This window comes from Pristiophorus japonicus, chromosome 14, assembly GCF_044704955.1.
Source record: "Pristiophorus japonicus isolate sPriJap1 chromosome 14, sPriJap1.hap1, whole genome shotgun sequence".
In the NCBI taxonomy this organism is placed as follows: domain Eukaryota; kingdom Metazoa; phylum Chordata; class Chondrichthyes; family Pristiophoridae; genus Pristiophorus; species Pristiophorus japonicus.
Genome location: NC_091990.1, coordinates 13,447,627 through 13,470,706, shown reverse-complemented (window position 1 = coordinate 13,470,706; position 23,080 = coordinate 13,447,627). Strand labels below are relative to the sequence as shown.

The 23,080-nt window shown below is 44.7% G+C and overlaps 1 protein-coding gene across 14 annotated transcripts in view; it reads left to right on the top strand.

Moving 5' to 3' along the window:
- The window catches only part of ptprub (protein tyrosine phosphatase receptor type Ub), a 1,307,170-nt gene that overhangs the window by 1,246,866 nt on the left and 37,224 nt on the right, over positions 1-23,080 (top strand). For all 14 annotated transcript variants that reach the window (XM_070898914.1, XM_070898921.1, XM_070898913.1 and 11 more), the window contains 4 exons: positions 4,257-4,392; positions 8,872-9,021; positions 19,137-19,310; positions 20,000-20,140. In XM_070898914.1, the coding sequence (XP_070755015.1) occupies positions 4,257-4,392; positions 8,872-9,021; positions 19,137-19,310; positions 20,000-20,140 (601 nt within the window). The remainder of the gene's footprint in view (positions 1-4,256; positions 4,393-8,871; positions 9,022-19,136; positions 19,311-19,999; positions 20,141-23,080) is intronic.

The window sequence follows — 23,080 nt, the reverse complement described above, 5'->3', positions numbered from 1 at the left end:
AATTTTGTTTAATTATAATTAATCTTTATGTACTGATTTTACTGTTGTATACGTCTTATTGTATTATTTGAATTTCTTTTTTTTTTTAGTTTTTTTCGTCGGTGTTTATCTGCGTGCGCATTTTGGTTGTCACTTCAGACCCGAGCCTTTGACCTCTTTTAACTTCCTTCTCCCGTTTTTTCTCTTTCCCTCCCTGGTCAAATCTAGCATGTTGTAAGACTGTTGTGAAGTGCCTTGGGACGTTTTATGATGTTAAAGGCGCTATATAAATAAAAGTAATTATTATTATATTTGGTTCTCTTTCCAGCAATCCAATTGTGCAGTGTGCTGCCTGCACACTCCTGGATGAACCTTCAAATGCAATGTGGTCATGGCTCCTTTAAATATCCCAGCTGGAAACGCATTATCGCTGACGTCATCAGACCCGCACCATTTAATTGGGCGGGGTAACACGCAGGCCGACCTTAATAGCCCCCATTAACGCAAAGTTGCTCTGAGGAGCAGCATGGAATCAAGAGCGGGGTCGCAACCCGCCACTGCGCCCACCTACACCCGACCATCGTTTCAGGTCGATGACCTTTCATGACAACAACAAGAACTTATATTTATATAATGCCTTTAACGTAATAAAACAACAAAAGGCACTTCACCAGAGTGTTATAAAAACAAATTTGACATCGAACCGTATAGGGAAATGTCAGGGCAAATGACCAAAAGCTTGGTCGAAGAGGAAGGTTCAAGGAGCGTCTTAAAGGAGGAAAGAGAAGTAGAGAGGCAGAGAGATTTAGGGAGACAATTCCCGAGCTTAGGACCTAGGCAGCTGAAGGTACAACCACCAATGGTAGAACATTTAATATCGGGGATGTTCAAAAGTCCAGAATAGGTGCGGCATAGAGGTCTAGGGAGTTTACAGAGATAAGTAGGAGTTTACAGAGATAAGTAGGAGCGAGAAAACCAGGATGAGAATTTTTAAATCAAAGCCTTGCTTAATTGGGAGCCAATGTAGCTCAGCAAGCGCAGAGAAGATGGGTGAGCAGGACTTGGTGTGAGTTAGCACATGGGCAGCAGAGTTTTGGATGACCTCAAGTTTATGGAGGGTAGAACTAGGGAAGGTGGCCAGGAGTGCATTGGAATAGTCAAGTCTGGAGGTGATCAAGGTATGGATGAGGGTTTCAGCAGCAGATAAGTTGAGGGCGGAGACAGGCAATATTACGAAGGTGAAAATGGGCAGTCTTAGTGTCAAAACGGAGATGAGATAAGAAGCTCAATTCATGATCAAATAGGACACCAAGGTTTCGAACAGACTTGGTCAGCCTTAGACAGTTGCCGAGAAGACAGATCGAAGCAGTGGAAAGGGAATGGAGTTTGTGGCGTGAATCGAAGACAATGGCTTCAGTCTTCCTAATATTTAATTGGAGGAAATTTCTACTTATCCAGTGCTGGATGTCGGACAAGCAGTCTGCTAGTATAGAGATGAAGGAGGGTTCGAGGGAGGAGGAGGAGAGGTGAGTTGGGATCGGGAAAGACACCATTGCAGGTGATTCTATGGTTACGGTTGGAAAGATAGGAGTTAAACCAGGCCAACCAGCTTGATGATGGTGAAGAGGTGTTGGAGCAGGATTTTATGGTCAACCATGTCAAAGGCTGCAGAAGGACGAGAAGGGATAGATTACCTTTGTCATAGTCAATTGGGATGTCATTTGTGACCTTGGTAAGAGCAGTTTCAGTACTGTAAATCAGGGACGGAAGCCTGATTAGAGGGATTCAAACAAGGAGTTGGGCACAGATTTGGGAGACGACAACACATTCAAGAACTTTGGAGAGGAACGGGAGGTTGGAGATGGGGGCGGTAGTTTGCAAGGGCGGAGGGATCAAGAGTTGTTTTTTTGAGGAGAAGGGTGATGACGGCAGATTTGAAGGAAAGGGGGACAATACCAAAGGAGAGAGAACCATTAACAATATCTACTAACATGGGAGATATGAAGGAAAGTTAGGTTGTCAGCAATTTGGTAGGAATGGGTTCACGAGAACAGGAGGTCAGTCTCCATGACAAACTGAGCTTTGAAAGAGCAAGCGGGGATGTCGGAGAGAAATATGCAAATTTAGGGTTAGAGCATGAGGAAAACTGAGAGGAAATAGGACCAGTGGGCTAGGGGGAAGGAGGGAATTGAAAGCAGAAGCAGTTGAACGGATGTTAACAAAGAAGTGCTTGAGCTCCTCACATTTATTGTTGGAAGTGTGGAAGGAGGAGGCAGGGTATGGTGGTTTAAGAAGATGGTTATTGATGAAGAGAACCCTGGCATTTTTGCCGTTCTGGGTGATCTTAGAATAGAGAGTAGTTTTAGTGATGGAGAACAGGACCAGGTAGTGCTTTATATGATCTAGCCAAAATCTGGTGATGGATGATTAGGCCAGTTGTCCGCCAAAGACATTCAAGTCTGCGTCCATTGGACATAAGGGAGCAGAGGTGAGGGGTATATCAGGAGGACCGACAAGGGTAAGAGAGTGTAATGATTTTAGTGGGGAAAAGGGCATCAAAGGTGGTAGAGAGAGTGTGATTTAGTAAGTTAATAGTGGCAGAGATGTCATGGAGAATTTAGGCCAAAGGCTAGGTAGTTGGGAATTACAAAGTGTAGTGGTACGGGGACTTGAGGGAGAGTTTTTTCCAGGGGTTGATACGAAATGAAGTGGGTTTAGGAGGGGGAAGGGGAATATTGGTAGAGAGGGATATAAGGAAATGGTCGGAGATTGCCTTATCGGTAATGGTTACTGAGGGAATAGCGAGGCTACGTGAGATGATAAGATCAAGGAAGTGGCTGTGTATATGGGTGGGGGAGTTGACATGAAGGGAGAGATTAAGGGAGGAAAGGAGGGCAGTGAACTCAGAGAAGAGGGAGCAAGATGAGTTGAGATAGAGATTGAAATCACCGAGGATGAGAAGTCGCTCAGTGCAGAGGCAGAGGGAAGAAAGCAGAGAAGATATCTCATTGAGAAAATTGGTGTGGTAGTTGGGTGGGCAATACAGAATAAGAATTTTAAAAGAGAGACATGTAGGGTGGAACAAGGTGAGTTGCTCAAAGGAGGATGACCTCTCCACAAATGCTGCCTTACCCGAGTGTTTCCAGCATTTTCTGTTTTTGTTTTCTGTGGATGTTCTTTGCTCTACAAATAGATGCTTGGTGCAGTTCTTCAAGGGTTGTTTGACCAGTATATTTTACAGCCTCAGAACAACCTTTGGAGATTGTACTTTACTTTTCTGGTTGTATATATCCCAGCATTCTTTTTATTGTTTACAATTGTTTTTTAACCATGCTTAGATATTTTTTTTTAAAACTGATAGGTATACCACCATTCTCCGGTCCCTTTCTAAAGCTGCCACTAACTCCCAACCCACACATCCCCAAAGTAAACTTGTCAGATTCACTAAAGGCAGCGGCTGGGAGGGCCCGCCTTTTTTCTGGGCCTTCTTGACAAATCTGGCACGTTTCGTGAGGTGCTGCCACCGGTTGCACCCAGATTCGCACATCAGGAGCCAACGACATTGTAGCGCAATTTAAAAAGCCGATTTAAATTCAATCCTATCCATTGCAGGGCTGATTTTCTGCTGACAGCACACATCAGAAAATATTTTTACCGATGGATATATGGAGAGTAGGGAATTACAGAATCATAATTTCTTGAGCCAGTTGTGTTCTATAAATGCAGCATTATTAAAGCAACTAATTAACACAGTACCAAGGAAAACAGTCACCCACATTTTTCACACTACCATCACTAATACCCATTTTGTCACAGCCTTGCGAGGTCATCACCTCATTGTGTTAAATAAATGGTATAAATATGCTTATTAAATATGCTTATTAAATATCCCAAATAGAAAGCAATAATTAAAGCTCGTAGTGTAGATCCTTTACTTTAGCATTAACAAGCTGATAAAATGTTAATATTTTATACATTTCATTTCTGTGCAATGAATAATTCATTTGCCAGCATGCAATTATCCCACTGAAAGTTTTCAGGCGGTATGTTGTATATTAACGGGAATTTTCTGCTGTGCAATTTGTTTTCTGTAGTATTTTTGGTAGATTTAAAAAATATAATTTATGCAGTGTGGTCTGTACAAGATGACAATGTAGCATGGTTGATAAACTAATTACAATGAGTCATGTGGACAGCATTAACAAATTGTTAACTACCCAGTGCCAGTTTACTGCTCAGGAAGTTTTAATATCTGCCCTTTGTTTTGGGTGCCTCAGCACTGGTGCAGGGAGAACCGGGTGCTACATCGTGCTCGACGTGATGTTGGACATGGCAGAGTGTGAAGGAGTTGTTGATATTTACAACTGTGTGAAGATACTGTATTCACGGAGAATTAACATGATTCAGACTGAGGTAAGCGTTAAATCCTCCATCGACCACACCCTCCTTCCCACTATTGAGTACATTGATTAACCTGGCAAGTGGACGGTGTGGGGGAGTTGGAAAATTTACCTTTCATTTGTTATGAACATTGTAAATGTAGTGGGGTAGAAATTGATATGCACTGTACACGGTTTTGGGGACATAAAATTGGCACAAAGCATGGCGGTTTAGCAGTGAGAACTGCCTGTGCCCAATTTGCGCAAGTATTGGTGCCACTGCTAAATTTATGGAGCCCTTTTTTTTAGGTGTCCCATAAATTGTTTATCAGGATTCTATCACCTGTTGAAGGACCCCATCAAGAAATCTGTTGCCAATGAGCGAGGCAAGCTCTGGGCCTACATTGGGCTCAGGATTCTTCAGCAGCTGCCAGCGAAAGCAAAGTTTAAAAAAAATGTTCCTGTGGAGCTAGGAGGACCAGGAGTGCTCCTCTAACTTCACAGAAATTGCGCCCCCACGCCCCCACCCACTCCTGTAGCCTGCTCCGATTCTCCCCTCCTGGGAATAACCTGAGGGTTGCTGCTGGTGAGGCAGGAGGCCTGAGATTGATCACTTCGCTCGGGTGAGCTACCTGTGGAACTACGACCAGCACCAGCTGCTCACAAGTATGCTGATGAGGCCCAAGGGCCAATTTCTATCGATCCTCGGCAGTCTTGATTTGGTATTGCCATTTTTGACCAGAAATCTTGTCCGGAGAATTTGGAATAAACTGTCTGGAATTTTGTTAATGCACACTGAAACATGTTGTGGTGGTGGTGAGATTGCTGCCTCTGATCTTCCAACTTTTGTGCCACCATAATTGAAGCAGCTTCAGTGGCATTTACTTTACGTAGTCTGCTTTCTTTCAGAAGGAAACTTGAAGGAAACATAGCTTGAAAAGGGAGCTTAAAGAAAGTGGCAGAAAACTTATCGTGCGCCCTAGCCTGTGTTCGCATCGCACAACAAAAGGCACAACGCGTTGGCCACGTAGTGCTCATTTTTCGGGTGCAAGTTGGCCTACTGAGACACCAATATGTCCTTTACCCATGCCTGATCAGGCGTGTTAACCCTTTGCATATGCAAATATGGGGCCTAACGTGTGTTTGAGGCCCCCATATAGAGCTGCAGGGGACCAGACGGTTTAACCCATGCCCACATGCCTGCAGTTAACATGTAGGTTAGAGAGTCAATGAGCTGTTAATAACCTGACCCTGCCACACAGCACTGCCCCCATTCATCAAGATCCACGGCGCGGCCCTGAACAACATGGACCACTTTCCATACCTCGGGAGCCTATTATCAGCAAGGGCAGACATCAACGATGAGGTTCAACACCGCCTCCAGTGTGCCAGTGCAGCCTTCGGAAGAGAGTGTTCGAAGATCAGGCCCTCAAATCTGGTACAAGCTTATGGTCTGCAGGGCTGTAGTGATACCTGCCCTCCTGTATGGCTCAGAGATGTGGACCATATACAGCAGACACCTCAAATTGCTGTCTCCGCAAGATCCTGCAAATCCCCTGGGAGGATAGACGCACCACTGTTAGTGTTCTCGATCAGGCCAGCATCAAAGCACTGATCACACTCGACCAGCTCTGTTGGGTGGGCCACATTATTCGCATGTCTGACACAAGACTCCCAAAGCAAGCGCTCTACTCGGAGCTCCTACAAGGCAAGCGAGCCCCAGGTGGGCAGAGGAAACGTTTCAAGGACATCCTCAAAGCCTCCTTGATAAAATGCAACATCCCCACCGACACCTGGGAGCCCCTGGCCAAAGACTGCCCTAAGTGGAGGAAGGGCATCCGGGAGGGCGCTGAGTACCTCGAGTCTCGTCGCCGAGAGCATGCAGAAAGCAAGCGCAGGCTGCGGAAGGAGTGTGTGGCAAATGAGACACCCCACCCACCCTTTCCTTCAATAACTGTCTGTCCCACCTGTGACAGAGATTATAATTCCCGTATTGGACTGTTTCGTCACCTGAGAACTCACTTTTAGAGTGGAGGCAAGTCTTCCTCGATTTCAAGGGACTATCTATGATGATACTGATGAATAAGCGATACAAGTTTACAGTGTGACTTAAACTTACAGGGTAAACTGCCTAATACTTCTTGAAATAGTTAAAATTAGACTGGAAGGGAACAGTTTTCTCTAGTACCATAACCACAGTTACATCACGGGTGCAGCTCCAAGTGCCAAACCTCACAATTCCCATGATTTGCTGGCTTTTCTTTTCATTTTACTGTTAATTCTGCTCGATTATGAAAGCTCCTCTGACATTTTACTTGTCCTGTTGCCATTGAAATCCAGCTGCTTTTCATCAGTTTTCTCCCCTCCTCTCGTCAAGGTGCTGACTCATTGGTGAGATTAAGTTCCATAAGCCCCACAAAATTACTTGTAGCTCTCCCAAGTGGGCATTCTGTATGTATGGGTTTGGAGATAGAATGTCGGCAGGCTATTCAACCGTGCTGAATATCGCAGCAGGGCCCAATTCCATTCTCACCAAACAACCTCACTTGCACCAGAGGGGTCACTGAATAACTATTTGATGCAGTAAGGAACCCTGCCTGGCTTTCGTTCTGCCCACTTAGTCCAGGGGTACTGAGATCAAATGTAGCGCTATCACTTCTGCCCGGCCAAGATTACCAGAGTCAGCCGTATTTGCCAACTGTTCTGTCACTTGTCTGCGATCACAGAACAAAATCACTGCCGGGTAGACCCCTCCCCCAAGCTGCACTCCCATTGTTGGTGCTCCTGCTGTGATTGATGGTGCTGTACACTTTAGCTGGGAATTCTGGCAAGATCGGGGATTCCCGTCCACAGTGTCATCATCATCATCATCATCATAGGCAGTCCCTCAGAATCGAGGAAGGCTTGCTTCCACTCTTAACATGAGTCCTGAGGTGGCTGTACAGTCCAATACGAGAACCTCAGTCTCTGTCACAGGTGGGACAGATAGTCGTTGAGGGAAAGGGAGGGTGGCACTGGTTTGCCGCACGCTCTTTCCGCTGTCTGCGTTTGATTTCTGCATGCTCTCAGCGACGAGACTCGAGGTGCTCAGCGCCCTCCCGGATGCGCTTCCTCTACTTAGGGCGGTCTTTGGCCAGGGTCTCCCAGGTGTCAGTGGGGATGTTGCACTTTATCAGGGAGGCTTTGAGGGTGTCCTTGCAACATTTCCGCTGCTCACCTTTGGTTCGTTTGCCGTGAAGGAGTTCCGAGTAGAGCGCTGGCTTTGGGAGTCTCGTGTCTGGCATGCGAACTATGTGTCCTGCCACGGTGTACAGTGCCACTAACCACATCAGGGAGAAGCTAGGAAATAGCCATCCTGGAAGAAGGGGGCAGACAGTCTTTGGGAGATTGAGAGAGGAGGAAGGAATGAGGGGCTTTTTGTGGAAATGAAAAGAGGGAAATAGCCGTCACCGGCATCTGGGAGACAGGGAGTGTAGCAGCTGGGAGTGGGGGTGAGCAGAGTAATCTTTGGAGGACGGAGGGACTAGAAGATTGGAGTACTTTTGGGGGGAGGGCGAGCAATCATTTGAGGGCAACATTTAGGGGACCAGGAGGGAAAATGAGTAGAATCTGGGAGGGAGGGGATGAGAGAGCTGGGAGTAACAGTTTTGGGAGGGAAGATAGGGGAGAAACTTATAACAGCAATTTAGCAGGGGTTGGTTGTAGAGTGATGAATGGAAGCTAGGTCCAGTTGGTCTGTTAGAACCCAAATGCGATGTAGGTTTCTAATCTTTTATAAAAGGGAAATCAATCATTTATGAAAATTAAAATGTTCAAAATTAACTAGAATGCCCAATTTTTAATGTAAAAATTACAATGTTCTCAGAACCCGCAGACCCTCCTTGAAATACACCACCAGTTGGGGAGAGGCAGCATCAGTAAGAACTGTTAAAATTGTAAATGTAGTGCCAACAACCCTGATCTAAATTGTCTCGTGGTCAATAGAACAGGGTTCAAATCCCTACGTAATAGTTACTAGGAGGAAGAAATTTCAAAAGAAAAACAAAAAATAATGAATTCCAAAAATGGCAGTAGTTTTCAATACACCATTGAGGTGAAATAAATGCAATGCCCACATTGACTGTAGATTTCAAAATACTGGAAAATGCACCCGTGTCTAAAATCTACATTTTATGGGAAAATAAATTGTATATATTTGATACTTCCGGTCCCTTCAGGCTTTTGGGTACTTAAAGTGAAGGAATGTTGGATATACCCACAGGTTAAGTTACAAGCCCATAGCCCACTGTACTTTCAGTGTAATCACTTGCTCTTACAAGTCATAGTCACTTGTTCATGACCAAGGTGTGTGGCATCTAACCTGTGGCATCTAAAGTGTGATGGGCATGTACTAGGTACAAGAATATACAAGAGCATCCCTTATGTAAATAGGAAAAATAATAACATTTGCATGTGTACTCTATTCAATGGAAAATCTGGTGGATAATAACAGCTAACTTCTCTTTATTTGAAGGAGCAGTATATTTTCATCCACGATGCCATTTTGGAAGCCTGCCTGTGTGGTGACACCTCTATCCCAGTCTGTGAGTTCAGACCTACTTATAAAGAAATGATCAGAATAGACCCTCAGAGTAACTCCTCACAACTAAAAGAAGAGTTCCAGGTGAGTGTGTTACATAATGTACTTGGAAGGGAACTCATTTCCTGCTAAACGGTGTATTTTCCATTGGCAGAAACTGACTCACTTTAGAAAGGTGCCCAGCTGGAGTGCTTGGTACTCAACTTTGTTCATAACCAAATGTGCATCAGCTAAGACATTATCTATATGTGTACAGCGTAAACCAAGGGAGAGGGCTATCCTAATGAGCATGGTATAAATGGGCAAATTTGTACCCCAGACAATCAGACTATAATCTAAATGAGCTGTCCTGGAATGCCACCTCACAGTTTCTGTTCCTTGTTTGCAGAGCAAAGTAAAGGCAGCAAATCTCAGTGGCTTCAACTGATGATATTTGCCGTTGGGCCACTCAAGGACTCACAATGCTATCTTGTACCGTATTCCAATATTGGGGAAGGTTAGCAGACAGTAAACGTTTAAAACCTTCATGAATACAAGCCTCACTCAATCACAATCGTTGTGATGATTTGGGGGATCTTCAGGTTAACCTAAGCGCCTTGGGATGTTTCACTACGTTAACGGTGCTATATAAATACAAATTGTTGTTGTTGAATCCTGATTTAATCCAAGCTCACTATACTTGTTTATTCATCAACATTAAATAAACTGCTAAAGTGCAATCAATACTTGATTATAAACGCACACAAACCTTAAACTTGATTATTGGCCGCCACGTTTGCTTATATAACAGTGACTGTGAAAAGCCCCAAATTGTTTGATTTGAAGTGCAAAGACATAACAAAGCGCCACATGAATGACCATCTTTTTTTCACTTATTAGCTCATCTTCATTTGAATTCAGTCAACAAGGTTTGGTCCCAAAGTACACTTCTACAGATTTATTTCCCCTAACACTGTCAAGAATTTTCCACATTTGTGTAGATAAAGGAATGCAGCCTGACATAATTATCCTCCTTCCCTATTGTTGACAGTTGCTCCTACTTAGTGTCCAGAGACTCCATATCATTGCTTGCTGTTTCATTGGTGTCAGCTGTCAAGCCATCAGACATTGAAGGAGTTGGGTTGCTGATCAAATTAAGGATAACAAAAGAAAATAGGAAATGCAGGAGGAACTCTTACTAAAATTATGCTAAGTATGTAGAACAGATTGGATGGTGGGACAAGAAATCTTAGTGGGTTTTAAGGAACGAGACAAGTTTTTGTCAACAAATTCAGGGTTATTAGAAATGCACCAAGGGAATACTGTGGATAGATGGGCTAGCTGAATCAAAGGTCTTCTCCTCCCTGAAACTGTTAGTATGTACATTATCATGAGGCTTCAGTGCAGCAAATGTGATGTTGAATTTGATGTTACTGCACTGTGCTTAGTCCTCGCCCTTTTCCTAATAATGTGCTGCCTTTCTTCATTGAGACAAATATTTCACTTTACTGTATTTTTAAACTTGTTAGTATATATGGGCCTAGAAATTGGAAGTGTTAACATTGGCCATTAAGGCCCATTTCGTCAAAAAAAATGGCTGCTGCCTCACTTTCGCCCACTGCCGGCAGGTTCCGCACTGGCTTCCATTTTTGATAGAGTAGCACCGCTGCCAATGTCTGTGCTTGCTAGTGATGTCATGATCTGTATAGACTACACGTCAGTGAATGTAACACTCACCTGACACCCAATCTGCCACCCACATGGCTTTGCGGGCACCACATAACAATCCTGGGAACTTCCTGTAACCGCAAAGGTTACCATTCACTTAATGTACAGTTGATATATGACCACGCCCAGTGAACTCTGATGGTCAATGTCCGCTATACTGGCAGCAGGCATGATGCCTTCATCCTGCGTCAGTCCGGTGTGCTAGCAATCTACCAGCTACCATATCAAATCTGATGACTCCCATCCGCAACTCCAACACTCCTGCTGAGCTCTCATATAATGAGAGCCATGCTGCCATCAGGAACATCATCGAGCAGACCATCGGGCCGCTGAAGTAATGGTTCCGCTCGGGGGGAAGCCCTCCAATACTCGGTGGAGAGGGTGTTCTATTTTGTGGTGGTCTGCTGCATGCTTCACAACTTGGCCATCATGAGGGCACAGCCCTTACCAGCTGGGATTGCAGGACCACTTCAGGAAGAGAAGCAAGAGGAAAAGGAGGAGCAAGGAAGGAGGTAGGCAGTAAACCCCCTCCACACAGGCTGTCCATAAACGCCTCATCAGACTCCGATTACAGTGAATGAAACTCCCGATCCCATTGCTCACAACATCTCCATCAACCATATCCCCATCATACCATCCCTCTGTCACGGAATAGCAATGTGACCTCCTGGGCACAAAACTGAAATGAGAGCCAGCACAAAACAAACCATCGAAACCAAAAATAATACATTTATAACTATTCAATTTACATTACAACATGAACTAATCATCCTTGTGCAATCCCTTAGTGCCTGTCGTTTGTGTGCCCTTTCCTCCTCTGCTGCTCTTATGCAGTGCACCCCCAGTGGCTGCAGCATGGCTGAGGGAAGGCTGTTGAGTTTCCGTAGCGGAGATATCAGATGGCCTTGCAGGACTACCTCGACCAGCTGTGGACCTAGAAGGCCCAGCTGTAGACTGCACCACCTCGACATAAGCGGCAGCAGTCTGGGCTGTTTGGCTGACAGGCAGCGGCAAGGGCAATGGTGGAGTGGCAGTGGTGGAAATAGGAATGCTGCAATCCTGAAAAAGGATAGCAGGTTCCTGCTTCACAGACCCACTACAACTCCCCCAGAGTGATGCCTCAGCATTCCTAACAATCTGTTGGTAGATTGCTGGGCTACTGCGACACCCAACAAGCCCCTTTCAACACTGGTAAACCCAGCAATAATGGTAGCAGTCAGAGCTTGGGTGGCAGCAAGTTGAGCCTGCATGAGAGCAGTCTGATCTTGCGTGGTAGCAAGCTGAGTCTGCAGCAGCGCAGTCTACACTTCCACTGCAGCATTGAAATGTTGAGTCAATTCCGCCTGTGTTGCAATGGAAGCCACAACATCGTCCATCACACGCAGCATCATGGCTCAGTTGACAAGATCTCTCCTGGAGTTTTTCATCGTTTCTGACCTGCAAGAGAAAGAGAAGTGTGTATTTCAGTGTAATACAATGCATTTGGGTGATGTGCCTGCCATAGTTGAATAGCTGGCAGTGTGTGGGAGGAATAAGATGTGGGTTTTGCAGCAGTGGTAAGGTTGTGAGGTATGAGTGATGAAAGGTAGCTATTGTTGGTAAGTGAGTGGTGGGGTAGTGGTGCATTGAGCAGTGTGTGAGGCTTGTGGTGTAGATGGTGGGATATGGCATTTACTGAAGCCTTCACTGACCTTGACCTGCTGTGTGAGGTCATTACATTTTTTGCAGCACTGGATCCATGTTCTCGATACCCATCATCATAGGCAGTCCCTCGGGATTGAGGAAGACTTGCTTCCACTCTTAGCATGAATTCTTAGGTGGCTGTACAGTCCAATACGAGAACCACAGTTTCTGTCACAGGTCAGACAGATAATCGTTGAGGGAAAGGGTAGGCAGGGAGCCTGGTTTGCCGCACGCTCCATCCACTGCCTGCGCTTGATTTCTGCATGCTCTCGGCGACGATACTCGAGGTGCTCAGGTCCCTCCCAAATGCATTTCCTCCACTTAAGGCGGTCTATGGCCAAGGACTCCCAGGTATCAGTGGGGATGTTGCACTTTGTCAGGGAGGCTTCGAGGGTGTCCTTGTAACGTTTCCTCTGCCCGCCTTTGGCTCGTTTGCCGTGGACGAGTTCCGAGTAGAGCACTTGCTTTGGGAGTCTCGTGTCTGGCATGCGAACTATGTGGCCTGCCCAGCGGAGCTGATCAAGTGTGGTCAGTGCTTCAATGCTGGGGATGTTGGCCTGGACGAGGACGCTAATGTTTGTGCGTCTGTCCTCCCAGGGGATTTGCAGGATCTTGCGGAGACATTGCTGGTGGTATTTCTCCAGCGACTTGCGGTGTCTAATGTACATGGTCCACGTCTCTGAGCCATACAGGAGGGCGGGTATTACTACAGCCCTGTAGACCATGAGCTTGGTGACAGTTTTGAGGGACTGATCTTCAAACAATCTTTTCCTCAGGTGGCCGAAGGCTGCACTGGCGCACTGGAGGCGGTGTTGGATCTCATCACCAATGCCTGCTCTTGTTGATGGGAGGCTCCCGAGATAGGGGAAGTTGTCCAGGGCCACACTGTGGATCTTGATGTTTGGGGGGCAGTGCTGTGCGGCGAGGATAGTCTGATGGAGGACCTTTGTCTTACTAATGTTTAGCGTGAGGCCCATGCTTTCATACGCCTCGGTAAATACGTCAACTATGTCCTGGAGTTTAGTCTCTGTGTGTGCACAGATGCAGGCGTCGTCCGCATACTGTAGCTCGACGACAGAGGTTTGAGTGGTCTTGGACCTGGCCTGGAGACGGCGAAGGTTGAACACCTTCCCACTGGTTCTATAGTTTAGCTCCACTCCAGTGGGGATCTTATCAACTGTGAGGTGGAGCATGGCAGCGAGGAAGATTGAGAAGAGGGTTGGGGCGATGACGCAGCCCTGCTTGACCCCAGTCCGGACATGAATTGGGTCTGTGATGGATCCGTTAGTAAGGATCACGGTTTGCATGTCGTCGTGGAGCAGGCGGAGTATGGTGACGTACTTTTGGGGGCATCCGAAACAGAGGAGGACGCTCCATAGGCCCTCACGGTTGACAGTGTCAAAGGCCTTTGAAAGGTCGAAGAAGGCCATGTATAAGGGCTGGCGCTGTTCCCTGCATTTTTCCTGCAGCTGTCGCGCTGCAAAAATCATGTCCGTTGTGCCCCGGAGGGGACGAAATCCGCACTGTGACTCCGGGAGGAGCTCCTCGGCCACGGAGAGAAGACGATTGAGGAGGACAACTTTCTCAGTGGTCGATAGCAGGGAGATTCCCCTGTAGTTGCTGCCGTCGGACTTGTTCTCTTTTTTAAAGACGGTCACGATCACTGCATCTCTAAGATCTCCCGGCATGCTCTCCTCCCTCCAGATGAGAGAGAAGAGGTCATGTATTCGCGCCAGTATTGCCTCTCCGCCATACTTCAGTGCCTCAGCAGGGATTCCATCTGCTCCCATAGCCTTGTTGTTTTTTTAGCTGTCTTATGGCTTTTTCTACCTCATGCAGTGTTGGGGTCTCACTGAGGTGGTGGCGGGTAGCATGCTGCGGAATGGAGTCGAGAACACTCGAGTCAAAGGCAGACCACATTGTTGGCAATCACGGTACCCAGCTATCTCTTGTCAGAGCCGTCTCGATGTATGTGCTGGTTGATGGCTTCCTGCCACCCTTTGGGAACAGAACACCCCACCTCCTCTCCATAGCCAGTACCAATACCTCTAGAGCCGCATCAGAGAACCTTCTGGCTCATTTTCTTTGCTAGTGCTCAGCCATGTGTTCCAACTGCAATTCCAATGACATTGAGGTGCTGCGGCATCAAAGCACCTCCCCTTTAAGTAATGGAGAAAGACTAGGCCAAACATTACAGGCTACTTTACTGGCCAATATTGCCCCACCTGTTGAGCAGTAAGCCAATCAGCAGCGCATTTAGTGCCGAGATCAGCACTACAATCATGTAAATGAGCAGTCAACACACATTGGGGGTAGTGTGCTGACGTGGATTGAGAACTGGTTGTCAGACAGGAAGCAAAGAGTAGGAGTAAATGGGTACTTTTCAGAATGGCAGGCCGTGACTAGTGGGGTGCCGCAAGGTTCTGTGCTGGGGCCCCAGCTGTTTACATTGTACATTAATGATTTAGACGAGGGGATTAAATGCAGTATCTCCAAATTTGCGGATGACACTAAGTTGGGTGGCAGTGTGAGCTGCGAGGAGGATGCTATTAGGCTGCAGAGTGACTTGGATAGGTTAGGTGAGTGGGCAAATGCATGGCAGATGAAGTATAATGTGGATAAATGTGAGGTTATCCACTTTGGTGGTAAAAACAGAGAGACAGACTATTATCTGAATGGTGACAGATTAGGAAAAGGGAAGGTGCAACGAGACCTGGGTGTCATGGTACATCAGTCATTGAAGGTTAGCATGCAGGTACAGCAGGCGGTTAAGAAAGCAAATGGCATGTTGGCCTTCATAGCGAGGGGATTTGAATACAGGGGCAGGGAGGTGTTGCTACAGTTGTACAGGGCCTTGGTGAGGCCACACCTGGAGTATTGTGTACAGTTTTGGTCTCCTAACTTGAGGAAGGACATTCTTGCTATTGAGGGAGTGCAGCGAAGATTCACCAGACTGATTCCCGGGATGGCGGGACTGACCTATCAAGAAAGACTGGATCAACTGGGCTTGTATTCACTGGAGTTCAGAAGAATGAGAGGGGACCTCATAGAAACGTTTAAAATTCTGACGGGTTTAGACAGGTTAGATGCAGGAAGAATGTTCCCAATGTTGGGGAAGTCCAGAACCAGGGGTCACAGTCTGAGGATAAGGGGTAAGCCATTTAGGACCGAGATGAGGAGAAACTTCTTCACCCAGAGAGTGGTGAACCTGTGGAATTCTCTACCACAGAAAGTAGTTGAGGCCAATTCACTAAATATATTCAAAAGGGAGTTAGATGAAGTCCTTACTACTCGGGGGATCAAGGGTTATGGCGAGAAAGCAGGAAGGGGGTACTGAAGTTTCATGTTCAGCCATGAACTCATTGAATGGCGGTGCAGGCTAGAAGGGCTGAATGGCCTGCTCCTGCACCTATTTTCTATGTTTCTATGTTTCTATTCTGCATGTTACCTGGACTACTTTGAACTGGCGCAGCTAAATAGCGCTCGGCCATGGGCCGTATCCAATTTCGAGGCCACAGTGTTTAATTTCCTTTGGTGGTGCACTGATTAACATAACGGGTAACCTTCAGATTTTACATCCAGGTTAGCTTCTGCTCACCAGTAGTGCAAAAATGGAAATTCAAGTATATGAACTTTAAATTAATGGTCAGAAAATCATGCACACTGTGCTACAAAATTTCCAAATTGCTCCCAGTAGGCAAGAATCCCAGCCAGAAGTGTGAAGTTAGAAAATTACCCATTTACGTAATAACATAAGAAATAGGAATAGGAGTAGGCCATACAGCCCCTCGAGCCTGCTCCGCCATTCAATAAGATCATGGCTGATCTGATCATGGACCCAGCTCCACTTCCCCGCCCGCTCCCCATAACCTCATCCCCTTATTGTTTAAGAAACTGTCTATTTCTGTCTTAAATTTATTCAATGTCCCAGCTTCCACAGCTCTCTGAGGCAGTGAATTCCACAGATTTACAACCCTCTGAGAAAATAAATTTCTCCTCATCTCAGTTTTAAATGGGTGGCCCCTTATTCTAAGATCATGCCCTCTAGTTCTAGTCTCCCCTATCAGTGGAAACATGCTCTCTGCATCCATCTTGTCAAGCTCGCTCAAAACCTTATACGTTTCTATAAGATCGCCTCTTATTCTTCTGAACTCCAATGAATAGAGGCCCAACCTACTCAACCGTTCCTCATAAGTCAACCCCCTCATCCCCAGAATCAACCTAATGAACCTTCTCTGAACTGCCTCCAAAGCAAGTATATCCTTTCGTAAATATGGAAACCAAAACTGCATGCAGTATTCCAGGTATGGCCTCACCAATACCTTGTATAGCTGTAGCAGGACTTCCCTACTTTTATACTCCATCCCCTTTGCAATAAAGGCCAAGATACCATTGGCCTTCCTGATCACTTGCTGTACCTACATACTATCCTTTTGTGTTTCATGCACAAGTGCCCCCAGGTCCTGCTGTACTGTGGCACTTTGCAATCTTTCTCCATTTAAATAATAACTTGCTCTTTGATTTTTTCTGCCAAAGTGCATGACCTCACACTTTCCAACATTATATTCCATCTGCCAAGGTTTTGCCCACTCACTTAGCCTTACTTTGTACCTGATTTTAACACAATCACTAATCCCTTGAAAATAACTGAGTTAGTGACTGTGTTAAATTGCTCATAAATGTTCAGTTATCACCTTTCTACGATGGCAAACTAAGCCCATAGCGCTTTCCTGAGCAAGAGTTGTACCAAGAATGTGGCATTTTGACTGCAAGGAGAGTAAAGAATGCAGAGAGCAGGGACACGGTGCTTTAAAAGGAAGCTTCATCCGGGATCCACTGGTTAAAGCCAAAGGGAGAGGCACCTCCTTTTGAAAGTGTTGCTGTTTCTTCCAGTAACTGTTCATAGTACAGTCAAGCAGAGTCAACATGGTTTTATGAAAGGGAAATCATCATTGACAAATTGCTGGAGTTCTTTGAGGATGTAACGAGCAGGATGGATAAAGGGGAACCAGTAGATGTAGTGTATTTGGATTTCCAGAAGACATTCGATAAGATGCCACATAAAAGGTTACTGCACAAGATAAGAGCTCACGGGGTTGGATGTAATATATTATAATGGATAGAGGATTGGCTAACTAACAGAAAACAGAGTCAGGATAAATGGGTCATTTTCAGGTTGGCAAACAGTAACTAGTGGGGTGCTACAGGGATCAATACTGGGAGGTCAACTATTTACAATCTATATTAATGACTTGGATGAAGAGACCGAGTGTAATATAGCCAAATTTGCTGATAATACAAAGATAGGTGAGAAAGCAAGTTGTGAGGAGGACACAAAGAATCTACAAAGGGATATAGATAGGCTAAATGAGTGGGCAAAAAGTTGACAGATGGAGTATAATATGGGAAAATGTGAGGTTATCCACTTAGGTAGGAAAAATAAAAAAGCAAATGATTATTTAAATGAGAGATTACAAAATACTGCGGTACAGAGGGATCTTGGGGTCCTTGTACATGAAACACAAAAAGTTAGCATGCAGGTACGGCAAGTAATTAGGAAGGCAAATGGGATGTTGGCCTTTACTGCAAGGGGGATGGAGTAACGAACTCCTGCTACAACTGTACTGTTGGTAAGACCACACCTGGAGTATTGCATACAGTTTTGGTCTCCTTATTTAAGGAGAGATATACTTGCATTGGAGGCAGTTCAGAGAAGGTTCACGAGGTTGATTCCTGAGATGAAGGGCTTGTCTTATGAAGAAAGGTTGAGCAGGTTGGGCCTACACTCACTGGAGTTTAGAAGAATGAGAGGTGCTCTTATTGAAACGTATAAGATTCTGAGGGGGCTTGACAGGGTAGATGCAGAGAGGATGTTTCCCCTCATGGGGGAATCTAGAACTAGGGGGCATAGTTTCAGAATAAGGGGTCGCCCATTTAAAACAGAAATGAGGAGGAATTTCTTCTCTACCCCAGAGAGCTGTGGAGGCTGGGTCATTGAATATATTTAAGATGGAGGTAAATAGGTTTTTGAACAATATGGGAGTTGAGGGTTATGGGAAGCGGGCAGGAAAGTGGAGTTGAGGCCAAGATCAGATCAGCCATGATCTTCTTGAATGGCCTCCTCCTGCTCCTATTTCTTATATTTTTATGCTCACGCTGCCAGCTTTATATCTTCACTTTGGCATGACCTCATTGGAAAGGTGATGCCGTTAATGGCAGTGTATGGGACTGCTCCAAAGCATTTAACCTTTGCTCAGTGGGTAGAAATCTTGCCTCTGAGTCAAAAGGTTGTGGGTCCAAACCCCTCCTGAGAATTAAGTACATAATCTAGGCTGGCACTCCAGTGCAGCACTGAGGGAGTGCTGCACTGTCTTTCAGATGAGATGTTAAACTGCGGCCCTGCCTGCCCTCTCAGGTTTACATAAATAATCCCACGGCCTTATTCAAGGAAGAGCAGTGGAGTTCTTCCCGATGCCCTGATCAACATTTATCTCTCAACCAATACCTAAAACAGATTATATGGTCATTTATTTCATTGCAGTTTGTGGGACCTTGCTGTGCACAAGTTAGTTGCCGCACTTCCTGCATTAAAACAGTGACTGCACATTGAAAGTGCTTCATTGATTGTAAAGCGTTTGGATGTCCTGAGGTCCTGAAAGACATTATATAAATGCAAGTTCTTTCTTTCCGCTTTTACTGAGCTCACAGCAAGCATGTTTGGAGTATGGACCTGGGCTTTCCTCCTCACCATTAGATGCCTGCGGCTCAAAGTCAGCTCATTAAACCTTGTGTCTTTGTAACAATTTCAGACCCTTAACTCAGTGACTCCGCACCTGGATGCTGAGGAGTGCAGCATCGCTCTCTTACCTCGGAACCAAGAGAAGAACCGTAACATGGACGTCCTGCCACCCGACAGATGCCTTCCATTCCTCATTACTGTGGATGGAGAAAGTAACAACTACATCAATGCTGTATTGATGGATGTAGGTCCTTTTTAAAAATTTTCTTAATTTAATAGAAGTGTTCAAAATTATGACGGGATTTTGAAGAACTGAGGAAGGCCTTGGAGAGGGTGAACAGGTGATTTACTAGAATGATACCAGGGATAAGGGACTATGTGTAGAAGCTGGGATTGTTCTTCTTCAAGCAGAGGTGTTCAAAATTATGAAGGGTTCTGCGAGAGTAAGTTAGGAGAAACTGTTTCCACTGGCTGGAGGGTCGGTAACCTGAGGAGACAAATTTAAGATAGATTTATAAATCAGAGGGGAAATGAGAAGAATTTTGAGTTATCATCTGGAATGCATTGCCTGAGAGGCTGGTGGCAGCAGATTTAATAATAACTTTCAAAAAGAAATTGGATATATATTTGAAAAGTAAAATTTTGCAGGGCTATGGACAAAGAGCAGGGGAGTGGGACTAATTGGATAGTTTTTTGAAAGAGTCAGTACAGGCACGATGGGACAAATGGTGGCCTCCTGTGCTGTATGTACTTTTAATGAATGATTGGATATATTTTACTTTTAAAATTATTAAATTGTATCAGATTTGTTGCATGTTGTGATGAGAGGCTTCTTTATGAAAGTCTAGCATAAATTAACCTTGCATTCAAAAAGAACGTTGGGTTGCAAAAAAGTCTCATTTCTGAAATGCTTTTGGTCCTGTTTCTATTTAGAGCTACACACAAGCAGCGGCCTTTGTGGTGACCCCACATCCTTTGCAGAACACAACTGCAGACTTTTGGAGACTTGTGTACGACTACAACTGTACTTCAGTAGTCATGCTCAACCAACTCAACCAGTTAAACTCCGCTTGGGTAAGTTAACGATAAAAGGAAAGAAATAGCTGCAAAACTGAATTGAACAACATAAAAAGGTCAGCCAGCACCTGAAAGAAAGAAAAAGCAGGTTAATGTTTTGAGCGAGACCCATAATGTTCTGGTGAAAGGTATTCCATGCAAGACGTTAATCTTTCTGTTTCAAATACTAACCGGCCTGCTGTACATTCCCATCATTTTTTTTACATTTTTATTTCAGGCTGTTGCTTTGGTGTTGAAATGTGAAACCGCATGTGAAAAGCAGCAGTCCTGAGAGTGGGATTGTAGCCACTCTATTTAATGTGATATTACAGAGTCAATAGGCCATGTACAGTATGTGCCTTGCAGACTAGCCATTTTGGGGTGCCTGCATGTTAACTTTCTGTGATTCAAGTACAAGGACACACATATCCCTCTGAATTCATACATTTCCCAGTCTCTCAAAATTCAACAAATATTCTGCATTTTTGTTTTTCCTAACAAAGTGGATAACTTCACACATCCCCGCATTGTATTCCATTTGCCATGTTCGTGCCCATTCCGTCAACCTGTCTATATCTCTCTCAAGCCTCTTTGCGTCCTCCTCTCAGCTTACTTTCGCACCTAACTTTGTATCATCAGCAAACTTGGACGCGTTACACTCAATCCCTTCATTTAAGTCATTAATATAGATTGTAAATAACTGAGGCCCAAGCACTGTTCCTTGCGGTACCTCGTTAGTTACAGCCTGCCAACCCGAAAAAGTCCCGTTTATTCCTACATTTTGTTTTCTGTCTATTAACCAATCTTCAATCCATGCTAATATACCATGAGTCATAATTTTGTGTAATAACCTCTTGTGTAGCACCTTATCGAATGTTTTTTGAAAATCCAAATGCAGTACATCCACTGGTTCCCCCTTATCCATCCTACTAGTTACATCTTCAAAAAACTCTTAACAGATTTGTCAAACACGATTTCCCTTTCATAAAACTACGTTGACTCTGCCTAATCATATTACGATTTTTAAGTGCCCTGTTACCACGTCCCTAATAATAGATTCTATCATTTTGTCGACTACTGATGTCTGGCTAACTGGCTATAATTCCCGTCTTTTCTCTTCCTCCTTTTTTAAATAGCCGGTTTATGTTTGCTACCTTCCAATCCTTGAGGACTTTTCCAGAATCTAGGAAATTCTGGAAGATTAATACCAATGCATCCACTATCTCTGCAGCGACCTCTTTTAAAACCCTAGGATGCAGGTCGTCGGGTCCAGGGGATTTGTCGCCACTTAGTCCCATTAATTTCTCCAGCACTATGGGGTCAAAATTCAGTTACGAATGCCTGCTGATAACGCCGGTGTTAGGTGTTAACTGGGAGTTAGGCGGTTGGATGCGAAATTCAGTAGGCCTCCTGAGCTCCCGCCCGAGAATGAATGTGCAACGCCACTTTTTAGCGCCGCTCTCTCATCTTTGTCCATAAAAACTGAATTTTGCAGTTGGAGCATACACATAATGCCAGATGGTAAAATCAGCACTCAGGCGGTTACATTTCCTCAAAAATGGCGGTACTGAATTTGACCCCTATGTCTTTACTTATACCGATTTCTTTAAGGTCCTCGATCTCTCTAGACTCTTGGTTCTCTATTATTTCTGGAATGTTTTTTGTGTCTTCGACCGTGAAGACAGATACATAGTATTTGTTTAATGTCTCTGCCATTTCCTTCTTGCCCATTATAATTTCTCCTGTCTCTGCCTCTAATGGGCCCAAGCATACTTTTACTAACCTATTCCTATTTACATACCTATAGAAACATTTACAATCTGTTATGTCTCTTGCTAATTTACTCTAATTCTTTTTTCTCTTTCCTTATCAATTACTTGGTCCTCCTTTGCTGAATTCTAAAATCCTAAGATTTTTAAAATTCTAAGATCAACAACTCTGAGTTGAAGTTCCTCAAGATTCAGGCACTTACTGCAAACGTGGTTGTCCGGGATCACAATGCTCTCCACAAAATCCCACATGCTGCAGTTGCGGCACACCACCTGCACAAGCATTCCTATTATGACGTTGTTTTATTTAATTAACCTTAATTACATTTGTATTTAAGTAACTTAGATTACAATTTAATTTCTTGACTACTTGATCTACATTAAGTTATGGGTAAATAAAATTAAGCATCTACCTGTAACACAAAGCACTACAAGTAGTGTAGGCAAAAAGCAGCAACTCCTTCCCCCTCATCTCCGAATTCCCGCTCTCTCCAAATTCTTAAATAAAAACAACCTGTTTAAGTGCACTCTGTTTCATGCTGCTCTGTGCTCTGCAGAACTGTTTACTTTTATACTCTAGGAGCCTCACCCAAGTTACAAGTGCTGTCTCGGCTCCCCTGCTCCTGGTGATTAGCACCTATACAAGACAAATGTTACAGCTGACTGATAGTTAACTGCCACTGGCAGGCAGCTTCTGTTAACAACAGTTTTTAAAGTTCTAGGTTAAAATAAAAATGTTAAACTAAATTTCACTTTTTACGACTATACTTACCCAAAACTTACCAGAGATTCCCACTCTCTCCAACGTCCCAAATAAAAACACTCTGTTTAAGTGCAGTCTGTTTAATGCTGCTCTGTGCAGACCGCCTGAGGAAAGTACTCTCTTATCTAAACGGATGCTTAAACTGTTCATAGAAACATAGAAAATAGGTGCAGGAGCAGGCCATTCGGCCCTTCGAGCCTGCACCACCATTCAATATGATCATGACTGATCATGCAACTTCAGTACCCCACTCTTGCCTTCTCTCCATACCCTCTGATCCCTTTAGCCGTAAGGGCCACATCTAACTCCCTTTTGAATATATCCAACGAACTGGCCTCAACAACTTTTCTGTGGTAGAGAATTCCATAGGTTCACAATTCTCTGGGTGAAAAAGTTTCTCCTCATCTCGGTCCTAGATGGCTTACC